The sequence below is a fragment of the Osmia lignaria genome, chromosome 3 (assembly GCF_051020975.1).
Source record: "Osmia lignaria lignaria isolate PbOS001 chromosome 3, iyOsmLign1, whole genome shotgun sequence".
In the NCBI taxonomy this organism is placed as follows: Eukaryota; Metazoa; Arthropoda; class Insecta; order Hymenoptera; family Megachilidae; genus Osmia; species Osmia lignaria.
Window position 1 is genome coordinate 7,646,529 of NC_135034.1, and position 16,986 is coordinate 7,663,514.

General features: G+C 31.5%; 1 protein-coding gene and 1 long non-coding RNA gene across 3 annotated transcripts; one reads left to right on the forward strand and one right to left on the reverse strand.

Annotated features, from left to right (window-relative positions):
- Positions 1-6,205: 6,205 nt before the first annotated feature.
- LOC117605339 (uncharacterized) lies at positions 6,206-9,086 on the reverse strand. The gene is made up of 2 exons (XR_004581667.2): positions 8,950-9,086; positions 6,206-8,033 (listed from the first exon to the last, which is right to left on the reverse strand). It is a non-coding gene; the product is annotated as an uncharacterized LOC117605339 (long non-coding RNA).
- Positions 8,008-16,979, forward strand: ana3 (rotatin homolog anastral spindle 3). 2 transcript variants are annotated; one of them, XM_034326552.2, is made up of 29 exons: positions 8,008-8,169; positions 8,238-8,422; positions 8,493-8,663; positions 8,746-8,870; positions 8,942-9,200; positions 9,278-9,436; positions 9,498-9,599; positions 9,664-10,185; positions 10,260-10,480; positions 10,561-10,798; positions 10,873-11,082; positions 11,146-11,352; positions 11,442-11,615; positions 11,690-11,825; positions 11,899-12,123; positions 12,194-12,455; positions 12,525-12,700; positions 12,775-13,017; positions 13,093-13,316; positions 13,388-13,681; positions 13,743-13,983; positions 14,083-14,251; positions 14,310-14,506; positions 14,578-15,311; positions 15,524-15,728; positions 15,819-16,030; positions 16,109-16,249; positions 16,374-16,503; positions 16,566-16,979. In XM_034326552.2, exons 1-29 carry the CDS (start codon positions 8,124-8,126, stop codon positions 16,832-16,834), a joined length of 6,477 nt encoding a protein of 2,158 aa, XP_034182443.2. In that variant the 5' UTR covers positions 8,008-8,123; the 3' UTR covers positions 16,835-16,979. The 2 variants fall into 2 exon arrangements, with proteins under 2 accessions (XP_034182443.2, XP_034182447.2); XM_034326556.2 differs by having other exon boundaries at positions 8,025-8,422; positions 8,497-8,663.
- The last annotated feature ends 7 nt before the right edge of the window (positions 16,980-16,986 follow it).

Genomic DNA, 16,986 nt, shown 5'->3' on the forward strand with positions numbered 1-16,986 from the left:
TAAAATTTACAACGAGAAGTATACAATTTCTTTCCAAAAGTGAACAAATCAAACGAAAAGAGATCGAAATCCATCGAGATTTTCCTAGAATTTTCATACGAATTTCGAACACCATTTCAGAATATTATTCGCTGTATTTCCATCGGATAATGGTTTTCTTTCCAAGATAAATCTACAATGTCAAGAAAAGCGTGTACATAGATCAAGGTATTTGTGATTGAAAATTCCATTTATCGTGTTCGATTATTCATATCCTGTTATCCATAAATATTATCATAAAATTATATTTAAATAGAGACTTATATTACTCCTGTACAGAATTTGATATTATATTAGTACCGTATAAAAGATGCATATTATTTAAAATATTTTCAAACATAGTTACAGAAAGATATCAAAATCAAACATCTGCTAATCAAACTATCTAATATTAAATGCTATAATCATATTTTCTTACATATAAAAAAAAAGATTTTAAAATAGAGAAAATTTATTTGTTCATTAGAACAATCTGATTTTCTAATGCATTTTCTATTTTTATTTTTTATATGAATTTTTCGCTCCCAAAATTATTGCATACCATATCACAAAATACTTTTTTCGTAAACAATTTAAACAATTTAACAACCATAATAAATAGTTGCGATTCATGCCCGGCAATAAATACAGCAGTATCTGATTTGTTGCAATTCTGTATCGTCACGCGACAGTTGTTCAATTTGCCAAATGACGTACGATCATTACAATATCATTTTACGAAATGTAACATCCTATGGGGTTGCACGGTATGCATATCGCAATTAAAGATTACACCGGTTGTTGAATTCCGCAAACGCATGGTGCAATGTCGCTGCAATTTTGCATCGATGCAACTGCATATTTTTTCTGATCCATATTTCGGGATATTTCCAAATTTCTTCGATAAACAATACAATATTAAACGACCATCCACCATAATAAATAATCATTACAATTCATATTGCAATGTTTGTTTCGGCGCAGTTGCATATCGTTATGCAACAGCAGTGCAGTTTAGCAGATTTTAATAACGATCCATGCGCAGATGTAATATTGAATTTCGTCTGTACGAATTACCATTAATCTTCGGTATGAAACAGTTTTCAAACAGAGAACACAGCAGAGAGCTAGAAGCTTACGATAGATAGATCAAAGCTGGAACAAGGAAAGGAGGAAGCGCAGAATTTTTTTTATTCCCGAAGCGAGCACACGCTAAATAAAAAAGGGAGCTCGCGAAACGATAGCAATCGGCGTCGATTGCTAAAACGGGAACGAGAGAAAACACGAATGCTTGAGGAAGGAGAAAGACCGAGGTATGCAACAATGGGACATTTTTATCGAAAAAAGGCCAGGGAGAAAAGGGAGGTTGCCGTGAGGCAATGCCACTTTTGTTCAACTCGCATTTTCACCAGAGAGGAGGAGCCACCCCGAGAGAGGTTGGCTGGCCTTTGACACGACACAAAAGGCTATTGTGCGATGACCCGTTAAAAATCGTTGTCCGCCTAATCGGCCGAAGGTTGATTCGATAAAACGCCGAAGGGCTAACCCGTCAAATTTGCATCATCCTGCACGCAGCCTCTGGTGCAGTAAATCTGACTACTGATCAAACTCTTCCCTTTTTTTATCCACAACTTCCTGTGATTTTGATTTATAACAACTATTATATTCTTCTTGTTTGATCCTTATTTCTTTATAAATTAATCAAATTAATTACCATGCTATATTTCTGCTATACATCAAACCTTGTAAAACGTACAAGTGATTTCCTTCTAATTTCTCCAATTAATTCATCATGATAATAAAAAAGTATCACTTCTATCAACGATATAAATAACTGTAATAAACTATGTTTATAACCCGTCCAACGAGACGAATCATGATATGTTTACAAATTCGCGCGCTCGACGCAGGGTCGAAGCTCAGTTGTTTCCAATTCTTCAAACGTTTCGGTCGAGGTTTGTGTACCGTGAGCCGAGCCTGCTTCGAGCACGTGAATTTCTATGCATTTAATGTCTCGTCTCGTTGGATGGAGTATATTAACAAATAAAGAAATACAAGCATGCAATCAAAGTGTTTAATTCTACAGAAATGAAAATCATTAAAAGTATTCTATAAAAAATAGAAAGCAATCTTCTCGGATCATTCTATCAATAGTAGGTATCCTTTTAGCGTGCGATTTAAAAATAGCAGGTAATGCTTGCGCATAATTACCATGCAAATTAAGTTGTTTTTTTCCCCTTTGTGAAATCACCGATAATTCCGTGGTAGCAAACAAGAGAGTTCAATGAAATTCAAAGTGGAATCGAATAGAGTCCGCGAAGTGGAACACGCATCGATCCTCGAAATTGTTTCGGATCAATCGCGATCGAACCGACTACCTTAGGGCCGTATCAACTAAAACGCTATAGTTCAAAACGAATACATATCACTAGTTATTATTAACGAGTCGCGATATAATTATAATGATGAAGAAAAAAAAGTATAGGGTAGGGGGCGGGATGAATAAACGTGAAACGACAACTAATTTATTACACGTTTACCACATCTTATATACATACAAAATTGATATATTGTATATACAAGATATATATGTATTATATAATATATATACACGTGCATATAAATATATATATATATATATACAAAATCGGTGAATAGGATAAGGTTTTGCTAAGACAAAATCGCATAAAATGTACAGCGACGTTGAACCGAAATAAAAAAAATGGGGGGGAATACTCTATCGACAAAGATCCAGACAGTATTTTAAAATGTCATAGATAGCTCTTAGTTCTCTACGTATTTAATGTATCTATTCCTACACGTACACTATACACAACGCGCTACGATTGCTCATTAATTTTCATCTATGAGCAGCAATAAAACAAAACAGAACGTTCGTTCTGGATAAAAAAAAAAGTATATTTCTCGTCAATGTTCGTCGACGAAAAATTGAGAAATTGAAATTCAAACTAAGGCGCGTACACAGCCATATACACAGAAAGATATATCGTTGTCGATGTCCTATGATTGTTAAAACGGAAACGGGGGCGTCGAAGTTTTTCTGTAGCCTCGACGCGCTACGTTTCCGCTCGTGTAATTCATATTTATTATTTTTTATAATAGCGTATACCGTGTATGTGTTTCCTGTCGTGATTACCCACGTTTCTCCTTACCTCGATAGATGTTTAAGAACGGAAGGGAGAAGAATGAAAGAAATGGTGAAAAGGGGAAATCCTTTTTTTTTTTCGTTTCTAATCAATGTTTCTTCTCCCTTCCTCTCCCTACTTATTAATTCCCTAATTATTGCGTTGTTACTCGGAACTCGTTAGGTCACGGTTAACGTCGTGAGTCCGATTGTTTAACTGCATATACGATCGTCGATCCAGCTCGTTGTCCTTAACCCTTTCACTATCAACCCTTAACTCTTCCTAATGTAAACTTGTTTCGTCCACAATTCAAATTAAAAAGAGAAAAAAAATTGAAAAAGATGTACTATGACTTTTGAAGGGAAAATCTTCAAAGAAAAAAAAAAAGAATAGAAATGTATCTAATATTTTTTAAGGATTCAAAGTCGTTTGGTAAATTGTAATTTTTCGTCGTTTAAGGGTAGATTCTTTGAATGTTACCAATGTGTAGAATTAAGTATACGATTACAGGAGAAGAGTTAAGAAAATAAACTCGATTTCGAAATTTCTTCGAATAATGAATTAAGAAATGGAGGATTGAAAATGGTTGTGAAAGGGTTGATACGGTGACACGACGAACATTTAGAACCTTCATCGTTTCTAAGCACTCGAATCAAAGGAATTCGTGTTGTTGCTTCAATCGTCTTCGCTCATTTTTGTGTCCTGTGTGCCATCGCGAATTATTACGCCACTGTGATGGGTCATCCTTCATAGAAAAAAAAATTATTTTTTTCTATTGTTGTCATTGTTTTCTAGTTTATTTCTAGTCATTTTTCTGAGGTGGGCTAGGTCCATTAGAAATTTGGAAAATCTGGAATTTTATAATTCTAGAATTCGAGGATGTTAAAAATTTCGAATGACGAAGGGGCCTAGTATATTTATTACAACTCTTTAATTAACTTTTCAATTCGTATAAGTGTCAGTGGAGTAATAAAATCGATTATTCTTCGAAAAATTCTGATCACTTTCAGAAGCATAATTTCGAAAATTCCTCAGCAAATTATGCCACTTATACGAATTGCTCAACGTAGAATATATTGATAATTGCGATAAGTTGTTTCCTTTTCTGTACATAGATTATAAGAGATATAATTTGTTGATGCATCGGTCACAAGTGGCGAGCACATAAAGCAATAAGTTTTGTCTCGCGTAGAACGAAACCGGAAGACATACTTGACTGATAGTACATAGTTTTAAAGGCGAGCAAAAGTGTCGCAGAGATATCACCCTGTCTCCATTGCACCATTTATAAACCGTATTCTAAAGCGACTTACCAACGATGATTTATCAAACGTACGAATAAATATGTTTGATAAATGGATTGGAATTCTTGAGAATATGATCGATATTTAACTTTCAAGCATTCGAATCGAAAAAATGAAAACTTGAATTAAATTCCTTACAATTTTATTCTTATACAGTTATATTAACCAATATCATTTCTGATTATTTAACGAGGATTTCATTATCAATTGGAAATTAATTAATTATACCTGCGCTCAATTTGTCGCTAATCACAATCATTTGCTTCTCTATTAATTGAAACCAGATGTCGAAGACACACACCTTCTCGTCTGGTATTGAAACGTCAGCCTTTAATTTCAAGAAGGTATAATAAAATTAAATAGTATAATTGAATGATAAAATTGAATTAATGAATAAATTAATTTTTTAAATGAAGCAAATGTATGCGTAACAAAAATGACCATATTCGATTGAATTTTTTGAAGATATTAAAAAGAGGAATACGGGATGGAGATAGAGTGGAAGGAAACTAGAAGAAGTGTATTTAATTCAACGCTAACCGCAGAGGGAATTTCGGCAAACCTTAGGTCCATCTTACCCCAAGCCCCGTGAGAAATTAAACATCGATACACGTATACGTCGCTGGCGCATCGTTGGGAAAAGATGTAATCGATTCCTCGCGACCTGATGCAGAGGCGCATCACTAAAAAAAAAAAAAAATAAAAAAAAAGATGAAATAAAAAAGAAACACACAGTTTCACGCTTCGATCCATTGGAAAGACGTGTTCAGGCGTTACCGAGCTACACCGTGCGACTCTTTGTCGTGCTTACTGTACCCTAGAAATTTGATGAAGTTGTTTCAAAAGTTGTACAAGAGAGACACAGGTGGCTGTAAACTCATATTTCTGTTCACCTTGGCTCAACTGATCCAACTAACGTTTTGAAACATCCATCGAAAATTGTAAAAGTTAAGAGAAATTAAATAATACACAAGACATTCCAATTTTGTCTAAAAAGAAATGGAACTGAAAATATTTTGGAAAATGAAAAAAGGGAAGTTGGGACAGTTTAATTAAGGGGGTTAGAGCTATCAAAAGATTATTTTTTAATAATTACTCTTCTTCTTATAATTTAAACTTTATTGAAATCCAAAATGATGCTCTGGTTTGTAAAAATGGCTACGTAACGAATGAACACGAATTTTTACAAAAAGAAAAGTTCGCAGGAATTTTAATTACAATTAAAGCAATGTAACGATACACCAATTTGTCGTAGAAAATATTTCACAAATTTATCGCAAAACGAGAGCACAATAACGAATACTGGAAGTATCAACATGAATTCCGCTTATAATTAAAACTTTCGTTGCGTTGATATAATGAACGAGGATATTATTAGTTGGTGTCGCGTGATCGCACGTTTCTTTGCTTGTGTCATAGGTGATACACGTTGATGTTACTTAGAACAACGGAATTCCGAAAGCAATAACGTTTGTACCCGTTTACGATCGCTCGAACGAGGCGTCGTCTAGTATCTTGTTAATTTATCGAATAGCGAAGGTGCCAGTTGATTATCGATTCAATGGCTACAGGTGTCCTCGATCGAATTAACGTGTCCGTACCTGTTTTCTAACAATTCCATTACCGTGTTAAAAATCCAAAGGAATCGGTCGATGCTTATTAATATAAATACGTATTCCTAACAATTTTACCTTATTTCTTATTCAAAGAATCATTGTGCTAATCATAATTTAAATATTAATACCGTGTACTAATTAATTCATTATTTATTCCAATTAAGAATCAACGGTATGCAATTTAGGATGTCCCATTTCCGGGCTGCCCTATTTAAACAGTGAGAAATCATTCACTTTTGTTTCTCTCTGTTTTGCATCAAAGGCTAGTGTAAATAATCTCATAGCGTTAGCTATGTGTACGTTCATGTATTTGCATATGTTCTTTTGTGTGGATGCAAGCATCTGCGGTCGCATAATCAGCTGTTTGCTCAGTCGCCTAAATGGGACACCCCGGAAGTAGAGCAGGCAATGTTTAATCATTTATATTTTGAAAACGAGGCGAAATACCAAAACAGTTTTCTTTTTTTCTTATAAAGAATTTATAATCTCCATAAAGTATACCTCTTTTGAAACTCTTTGTACAATTTTATTAAAAATCTTATTTTGAATCTAAAAAAAAAATAAATGAATGAATATTGATTAACACAATGAAAACGAAAGATTTCAAAGTGAATCGCAGATCATTTTATTAAAGTTGTTTCAAGATGATTGGATAATTGAATATTAACAAAAGAAAGAAAGAAAGATTCACGATTTACAATCTTTGCTCTGTCATCGATAAATCATCGTCGAAAATACGTTTTCCTGGAGTTTTTTAATAGACATTATGCAGTGTTGGTTTCTGCAAAGGAAACAAAAAATATAATAAAGAACGAGACGCTCTCAAGACGATTACCAACGATTCGATGATTAGTCTTAATCCCTTTTGTACGTTTATATGCAGTTAAATGACGTGTACATAATTATGTAAATCAGTGTTGTGAGATTAATCCGATTGTAATACCTACACACGAATCCCATTAGCGGAAGGCATGTGCTTCGAATTATTATCCTTGAAATTTCGTGAGGTGATTAAACGGTCCTTTCAAAACACTGTTTGCTTCACTTGATGTCGTCGTTTTGTGATAGACTATTTTCATTATTCTTACTAATTAGCATTTAAAACAGTTGAACGATTAAGAATACTATTTATAATTAACAAGCGTTAATCTATTGATTTCAATTTTATTGTAATGAATCACATTAGAATCGTTTATCTGATGGGAAAAAAAAGTATTCTAAATTCGAATACTTCCATTTTTAATCATAGGTGCGCCTTTGATGGGCAACCAGTGGTACACGCGACACTCAAAGTATTAATTAGAATCATTATTTTTGTACAGAGCATTGTTAATTACCTACTTCTTTTTCTAGCTAAAAGACAGCAACAAAATCTGTAGTCTTTCATAATCCGACGACATTAGGAAGAATTTGTTCATTATTTTACCTAATTACCCCATGCAAGATTCCTATTAACAAGAGTACTCAGTTTCAAATTTTTCTTTATTTAATTAAGCTAGGATAAATATCTTGGTGAAAAATACTCCTGTAAATTTCGTGAAACAGGCATCTGTGCTTCTTCTCTTACAAAGTCGTATTATATCGTGATGCTGCATCAAATTCGATTGAACGAATATTTCGTCGATATGCGCGTGCTCGGCAAATTTAAATAATAGAATATATAGATGAGCATGCGTTTATACTGCACCTCAAGTTCTTCATTATTTGTTCGGTAGAGGTCGCACAGATGCATATGCGTTAAGGCTGAAGTCTGAAATACTTTTCTTGTATCAGAATTTGTACAAGTGGATGTAATAAAATAGTTGTTTAAGTTGCTTTTTACAATTTTCCTAACGCTATTCTATTACATCACGAATGAATGTACAATTTGCAAATATATTCGTTCTGTAATTTGAAATTAAGAATGAACTGTAGGCTTCCATGAGTACAGGGTTGAGAATGAAGTTCATCTGTAATTCACATAATATTGGCGGTGAAATATTCAAAAAGACACTGGAATAGTTAACCTTAAATGTAAAACCTCAACGTGTTTGAATGAAATGTCAAACATGAATGGGATTTCAGCGGTGCATGTTAAAAAATTAAGTAAATACCAGCAATTGATTTTGATGAAGTAAAAAAAAGACAAAAAGAATCTACTAAATTTTTTTTAGGTCATACTATTGATGAAATTCGAACAAGAGCCTTAGACAATATTATTTCAAAATTTGATCTTGGATTTAGTTGTGATTGCGATGCCGTGAAAAAAGAGCTAATAACAAAACTATTTAATTGGTTTTCGTTTGAAACTTTCTCAGAGACAGAGAAAGTTTTAGATTTATTAGTTCGTTTGCTAAAGGTATCTCTCAATCGTTTGAAATATGTTAATAATTATTTTAATAATCATTAATTATAACATATTTCATAAGACAGGTGATAGAAGTTACTTGAATGCATTTGGTAAATTAAGATTTCAAAATGAACTGCATGAATTAAGAAGGAAATTGGGTTCAGAATGGTATGAGAAATTAAATGAAATTGAAGAAATTGTTCTTAATTCAGGTAGATTGCAAACATCCTTAAATAATGAACATACAGAGGTTTGTAACATTTCAATGATAAAAATTATTCTATAGATGTTGAAGAAGAAATGAAATAATTTGATAATTTTTTGTTTTTAAGAACAACTCGTTAAAAATGGGGTTCATTGATTATGATAAACATAGAACCCGTATAAAAAATTATGAAGATAATGAAAATGAAATAGATAATATGGGGAATCACAATATGTCCTCTGTCTTAGATAAGCGAGTATTTTATGTATCTTTGTTATTGGATCCTATAATAATTACTATAATTACAAATAAATGATTTACAGTACAGTACCATTTGATTTAACCATGGAATGTGGAGATGGTACACCAGTGTCTAAGACTACAGAAGGTGGTATCAAGTGGTTAGTATTACCATGGCAACCTTTAGTCACTTCAGACAGAGGTGTCTTAGCAGCAGTTGAAGAAGCCTTAAATAACAGTTTAGATACGAATCTTATATTACATACGTGTCAATTTATTACAAATGTAATGATGCAAGATTTTCCAGCAGAAGTGTTCCTTCAGAGACCAGCAATAATACTTGTAAATATTTAAAAATGTACTTTACTTTAAAAATCAAATATGTTTTTGATACTTGATGGTATAAAATTTCATTTCAGATATTGCACAGTCTCTTAGAATCTAGTGCAGATGCTTCAAATGTTAATCTCAGAATTGTTACACCAATGGTGTTAAAGACCCTGCATAAACTAGCAAGATCTTTGAGATTGAGAATTTACTATTACTGTGAACCATGTATTGCAAATAAAAAACAAAAGGTAAATACATATGATTTAAACTAATACTATGTAATATATTAATAAAAATAATATTTTTCAGTTGCTAGCAGGGAAATTAGGCAATAGTGCTTACCCTTCAGAAACTAGAGACAGTCCTGATGGAGGATTTCCAGAAGCAAATTACCAAGCATATCAGTCTACAGTACATATTCATTTACACATTAGTAAGATTACTTACAATGACTAATGCCTTTTCTTCTACTTAGGGTACAAGTGAAAGAAGTCAAAGTGTATCAGAAAACATTGATGATTCGATTTTACAATTGCAACAAATGTTTATACCAACATTTTGTATTGAATCTTTAAAACATGTTATTTCACAACTAAGTATTCCTGTTAACACGACACTTTCGCTAAGAAATATTAAATATGTGATCGATCTGACATATGAGCTGGTACAATTACTTATTATCAGTGTCATGCCAAATATTTGGCTTTGTAATGATGACATGGCTTTAAAAATAACTGAAGATATGAAAGCATTATTCGGCATCTTGGGAGATGTGATAGAATATTTTGGAAACTATAGCACCATTGATCATTTTAGAATAACATATCTACATCTCGTAACTGTTACAATGAAGCTGTTAAGTAACATTGTCCCTTTGGAAATAGCAGATGCTATATTTCCTAAATCTCTTAAGACATCTATGTGTGTAGCTATAATGGATGCTCCTATTTATTTATTATATCCAAGATTACATTCTATATTGCAAGAATATTGCCGCGTAAGTAACTTCTAATTTCTCCAAGCCAATATCATAGTTATATCTAACATTTCTAAATTTGTTATTGTTTATAGCAATTCCAAGGCATTGATGAAGTTGCATATATTAAACTCTTCGACGATACGAGAGTGGTAGCGAAATCAATGCAAGCAGCTATATCCATAATAAAGAATATGTCTAGTTTATCTCATTCTGAAGTATTGCAAACGTTATACGCTTCGAAATTAAGTTTATCTTATCACAAAAATTTTAGTATTATAAAAAAGACTATCAGATTTTTACAAAATATATATAGGTATAATTTTCATTTTATAGATTTTTAATTATTTTCAGTAGAATTCAGTGTTAAGATGCAATTTCTTTTTAATATTCAAGATATTCTTTAAATAACGAAGACCGTGCGTTAGCTACAAAATTAATATTGAGCTTATTGGCGAACGCAGATTCCGACATACAGTATGCAACGTATTTCGAGTGTCATACTTTAGTTAAAAGTATTCTTGGAGTAGAGTACAATAGAGAGAGATTGTCTTGTGAAAGCTTAACATTTTTGTTCGAATCATCTGTTTTAACTGAAATAATCTCTCATGGTGTAACAAATGAAGACCAGAGGGTAAGTTAACATTTTGTAAATAATATTAAGAATTTATACGTCGATAATTTGGAAGCTATTTATCTTTTTATTAGATACAGGAAATGGCAGAAGAAATATTAGTTTATATACTGAAAGGAAGAGTGCAAATGGGAGAAGATGGATGGCTAAAGTCATTAGAAGCTCTTGCACCAGTACTACCCCTTTTACAGTGTCATACTAATTCAACTACAACTTTAGGTCAATGCATAACAAAAATTTTTGATCCCGATGTTTCTTCTAGCATACAGTTACCCTATATTGAGGTAGTATAAATTTAATTAATGAGCATTAAATATTGTAGACAACTAAAAATTTTAATTTAACAGGTCTTAAAAGGTAATTTAAGATTTCTATTTTCACCGGATGACGATATTAGGGAGGAAGCAGTTTGTCGGCTGATTTGGCTTCTTGGAAAAGAGAAAGATTCGATTCAAAAATTACCAAGATTATCTTCTTTACACGGTTTACCTCTTAGTTCGCTTTGTATATCTGAACGACAAAGTGTTCTTAAAAAATCTGAAGGCAATTATCAGGTTACATGTTTTTATACACATACAAACTACAGTATCCATAACTGTTTTTAACATTGATTAAAATATTTCGTAACATATTTCTTTTACAGAGAAGTAACTTATTATCTGTACTTGAAATGTTAAATGAACCAAATGTGGATCCGAAGATACGAAAATCGGCATTAGTTCAAATCAGTGTTATGCTATCAGATTCTTCTTTGCATAAATTGTTTATTACTGAAAATGGATTATCTTTAATATTAAACGTGTTTGATAGTGCTTTGGTAAATATCATCGTATAAAGTTTTGTTATAATTATATTAAAGGTGTTTCATTAACAGTTACTATTAATCTTTAGATCGAAAAGGATTATATCAATTACCCGGATTCAGTAATTCCCATAATTACTATACTGAAACTATTAGCGTCTACTGAATCCTCTATACGGCAAGATCTATCTACTCGTATAAATGTTTTCTCAAATATAATAAGAAGTGTGTATCTAAATCTTAAAACTAATTAATAATTATTTATTACAAATTTTCATTTAAAATAAATATTCCTTAGGTTTATTTTTATTTCCTAACAACGAATCTGTTAAGACTGATGGTTCGCAACTTCTTTGTTTATTGCTTTATAATGAATATATCATGAGACTAAGTGAAAAATATGCAGAGAACTATAATCACTTAAATATTTCTTTGCCGTACCTTATTGTATCCAAAATGAAATTACCATTTCTTTGTAAATTTCATTGGAAAATAAGTATGCACAGGCGCTCGGATATATCTGGTAAATGAAGTTACTTAAACGTTATTATTACTCTTACAAAATATATTAACAATTTTTCTATGTTCTTTAGTTCTTCATGGTTCCAATTCACTAGCATTGACATTTATTAAAGAGTATTGGCTATGGGAATGGAATGATGGTTTAAATGTACTTTGGAAAAATTGGGATGACCTTATTGATTCTGATATATCGGAAAAATTGAAAATTCAAGAAAGTGAATTCTTAATTTTACGTTTTAGTTATCCTTTTTATTACTGTCAGCAACAATTATACAACATACAAAATTCAACTACCCATGAATCAGTTCTATGTGCGCTTGATTATCTTACAATGTAATTATCGCTAATAATATTTTTAATAGTATTGTAGCTTGTATTTTCAGTTTAATGTAATTTTTTCAGGTATTTAAAATTATACAAAATGCATCAATATGAAAATCTGAAGGATATAAGCTTATTACCTTGGGAACAAACGTTTGAGCGATTTTTAATTTCGCAGCCGGCAAGTAAAGAAGACTGTGATTTATTTGTTGAAGTTTTAAATTTTCTGCAAATCTACGTCAACATTACCAAGAACGGTAACTTTTAATTACTCGTGTAAGAAAAATAATTCATAAATTATAAAATAAATACATTTATGCCTTTACATCAGGACAGTGTAAGTGGACTAACAAAATAATGAGGAATATAACTAAAACATTAGCAGAATTATTTAAAAATTCGGAATTAGATAATCAAGACATACATCAGTCTATATTAAAATTAGCTCGAACCTGTTCAGCGGTTGAAAAAGGTGAACAGTCTGATGACGAGAATGAAAATGTTCGGCTTCATTTTATTGAACTTATTGTCTCTACTTTATGTTTCGGAGACCAACAACATTTTTACAATTTAGGTAAATTTATTTACAATTTATATTATAAAACTTCTTGTTTTAAATTAAATTGGTTGACATTTTCATTTATTACAGCTTACCTCGATTGGTTGTTAACATGCTTAACATATTTAATTGGAAAATGCCACTGGGCTAATTATAAAACTTTATTAATAACATTAGGTAACACATTGATAGAACTGATTATATCTTTTCATGGTGCTGGAACTGTTAGTTTCATGGGTTTATCCATAACTAGAAATTCTATAATATGCCTTAACCATTTATTATATCAGATGCAAATGAATTTTAATAAGAATGTAAGTATATATATATTGAAATATATTCATTTATAATGGCGTATTTAATTATTATTACACATTTTTCTTAGGCTTTTGTTGTATTTTGGTACGAAGAAGGTCGTACCTTAAGTTGGTTGCCCATGTTATGGCAAAATCGAGATCCTTTAGTTCGTGCATCCGCTTTACAATTGTTAGCTGGTTTAATAAATAATTTACATACAGCTGCTCAGCTTTTGAACACTATTGCGCTGGCGCCAAGCGAATTATGTCAAACATTACTTCAATATATTGCTAGTAGGGAAGAATCATGTATAGTTAGAGAACAAGCTTGTTTTGCATTCAGCAATTTAGTGAAAAATTGCAATTCCGTAACTTTTCAATATGTAAGTAAACATTAAATATTATTTTTACTTCAGTAAGAAATATTTTTAAATAAAATTTCAGGTAAACTCTTTGCAAGCAAATGCTATATTAATTTATATGGAACAAAGTAACACTTACTATGAGATCACCGTTTTGTGTTCTAATATTTTTATGTTTACTACTTTGGACTATGACCATACGGATAATCGGGAACAAGAAAATGGAAAAGCCCCATCTATTCATAGTTTACAGTCTGGTAGTACATCTTTAGTACCGCGTACAATTTCATACCTGTATAATTGCCAGGATGAATTACAACCCTGTATGTATACCTCTCATTTCTCACTTATTATCAAGATTAACTATTTTCTTAAAAACTCGAAGACAATATAACATTATTGTAACAATTAATTATGTATAGTTTCAGCAAGGGCATCAGAAATCACGGACCTTGATAACTGTCTGCAAGTGGTAGCAACACCATCACTGATAACAGCTGTTTGTAGATTGTTAAATAATTTGATTTTTGTAGGAAAACAAGAAGTAGTTCATCAAATTTATGAACATTCTATAGATAAATATTTATTTGGGTAAGTTAGAAAAAAGCGATACAGATTTTTTTCTAAAATTAATGATCTACAATTTTAGATGTATCAATGAAATTCCTAAAAATGTCGAGAGTAAAAAGAACGTGACTCATTATTGCGACATTTTGGAAATGTATATTAGTGTTTTCACGGTTTTAACAAATTGTATCATACATAGTAACGAATATACTGTTGTTGTTAATTTTTCTCCCGAGTCGTTGTACACCGTGTTCTCCTTTTTGAATACGGATCTATATCGTAAGTTGAAAGCTGAAATAAACTATAATGATATTGTTATACGTCAAGTTATAATAATTTAATTTTTACAGTTTCTGATACAGGACAATTGGTCTCTTTACGAGACCGACTATGGACTGAGATTTTCAATTTTATAGCCATATTATCGCTAACAGAAAATCAGCACTTTGAATCGATACAAACAGCTTTAGAATTATGCACTCCGGAAGTTGTACTTTCGTCTATTTGTCTGGCAATGAGATGTTCCAATACAGAACTTCGTATAAGCGCTATTGGATGTCTTGCGTTTCTTCTGTCGCTAGAAATTCAGAAAGATTCTTTAGGGAAAAGTAATATTTCATTGCAAACAGTCATAGATACTACTTTCACATCTTCATCGAATGATTATAGAAATAGCTTAAGAGAAATTATATCAGATATTAATAAACTGTCGTTGAGAAGTGCAAGTGTGCATTCAAGAAAACCAAATGAGAACAATAATATTTTGATAAGTTATGATAAAGTAGTAGAGGGTGAAATCGAGAAAAATGAAATTGCAATAGGAGAAGAATTCTGCGGTATCTTATTGCATTTATTTATTGCGCATAATTACAACAGATCCAAGAAAAACCGGAAATTAAATGAAGACAAAGATTTAATTACAAGTGCACTTACTAATTTACTGTGTATATCAAACACGGCTAAGGGAATCGCTTTGGAGGAAAATTTACCTGAAACAGCTTTAATGATATTAAAAGAATTCTATGTTAGATTAAATATGCATCCTTTTGAACTGTTTAAGAATCAAATGGACCGTGACAAAAAGGTATGTATGGAAATAATTCATTTTAGATATACAATTTAAATTGACGTCGTTTTGGTCGTCTGCTATGAATTCTGGATTTTCCAATTATAATTATTGGGTAATTATTGGATTTTCCAGTTATAATTATTTAGAAATTATACAATGTTAATCATACGGAATTTCCAGCATCGTTCTTACATGAAGCAAAGTTACCTTGTTTGCTTTTTTTACAGATTCATCCGCTGTTACACGATGTAAATGGTATCTTCACGTTGTTAATGAATTTTATGTACGGTAGCGTTGAAGTTAAAGAAGTTTTATCGAAAGCTGGATTAGCGGATGTGATGCATAAATTGTGGGCTTGGATTGCGTTAAGCAAAACTGTCTCTACTACTGCTTTAAAGTTGCTTGCAACTTATACTACGAAATGTTCTATAGGTATCATTAAAATTTTATTAGTTAACTTTAAACTTCTATATCATGTATTATGTTTAATAAATTGTTTAACTTCTGTTGGATGTGTTTTAGCGGCACAGTCATTAACATTAACAACCACCCTACCAGGAACGGGACTCAGAAGAACTCCTAACACTCTTGCTTTAATACATGTCATTATACAATTAGTCTGTAAGGAGATAGATAAAGCTGGACAAATATTTGACAATCACAAGTTACATTTTGCGTTTCACATTTTGCGAAATGCTGTGCATGTTCACGAATGTAGAGTTTCAATTTCGAAGGTACGCTTTTTTTTTTTTTTTTTTTTTAATCAAACATAATTTCAAGATAATATTTACTTGCTAAATAAAATCCCGTAGAGCAATCTCCTCCAATTTTTTACAAAAATACATCCGGTCACTACGAAGAGAACAAAACCATGGCCATTAGTTGAGTTATACTGTTTAGAATTTTTAATTGATTTCACATATTATCAAGAGGGTCAGTTATGCGTACCTAAGGTAAGTGAAATATAGTTTTGTAAATTTTTAAATTCATACACTCGGGAATTAGATATTACAGCATTGTAAAATTGACAATACTCAAATGTAGCTGTTATAGATTAATAGTTACGACATTTTTTAGACTGTTGACGGTCTGGATGTTTTATTACAACTAGCAAAATGTTCATCACCATCCAGCAGAATTCTTGCAATTTCCATATTGCGTAACTTGGCATTCAATATGGCCAATCGACCACGATTACTTAGTTCAGGTAAACCGATTTAATATTGTATTATACATATAAATAATTCTAACGCTGTTTAAATGTTCCAGTGGACTTCATCAACGTTGTACATGATATATTTAAGAATGGATCTATGAGCGAAATTAAGATTGCAGGTTCTATGTTATGGTCTTTAATAGCGAATAATCAGAAAGGAAAGTTAATTGCAAGAAGCGCTGGTTTTTCACAGAGTATTCAAGAAGCTTTAGGCCGACTCACGTTATTAACTGTAGATGACAGAAAAGAGGAACAAGAATTAGTTAAAATGTTGCAATATGTATTAAGAATTCTCAGTCCAGTAGATATGAAAAATGATTAAGTAAATCAGACGAATCAAGTAAAATAATATAATTGTACATACAAATAGATTTTAGTAGTTTAATACATCAACATTAGGATTTGTAATATTTTTTTTTATACTAAATGAGATATTATACGAAATGTAAGTGAGATAATGGTCTCACAAGTATA

Bases quoted from the DNA above. Each gene is read 5' to 3' on its own strand.
- ana3 (XM_034326552.2), top strand. From the start codon at position 8,124: ATGTCAAACATGAATGGGATTTCAGCGGTGCATGTTAAAAAATTAA. The intron at 8,170-8,237 runs GTAAATACCAGC...AATTTTTTTTAG, and splicing joins GGTGCATGTTAAAAAATTAA to GTCATACTATTGATGAAATT. The intron at 9,437-9,497 runs GTAAATACATAT...AATATTTTTCAG, and splicing joins TTGCAAATAAAAAACAAAAG to TTGCTAGCAGGGAAATTAGG.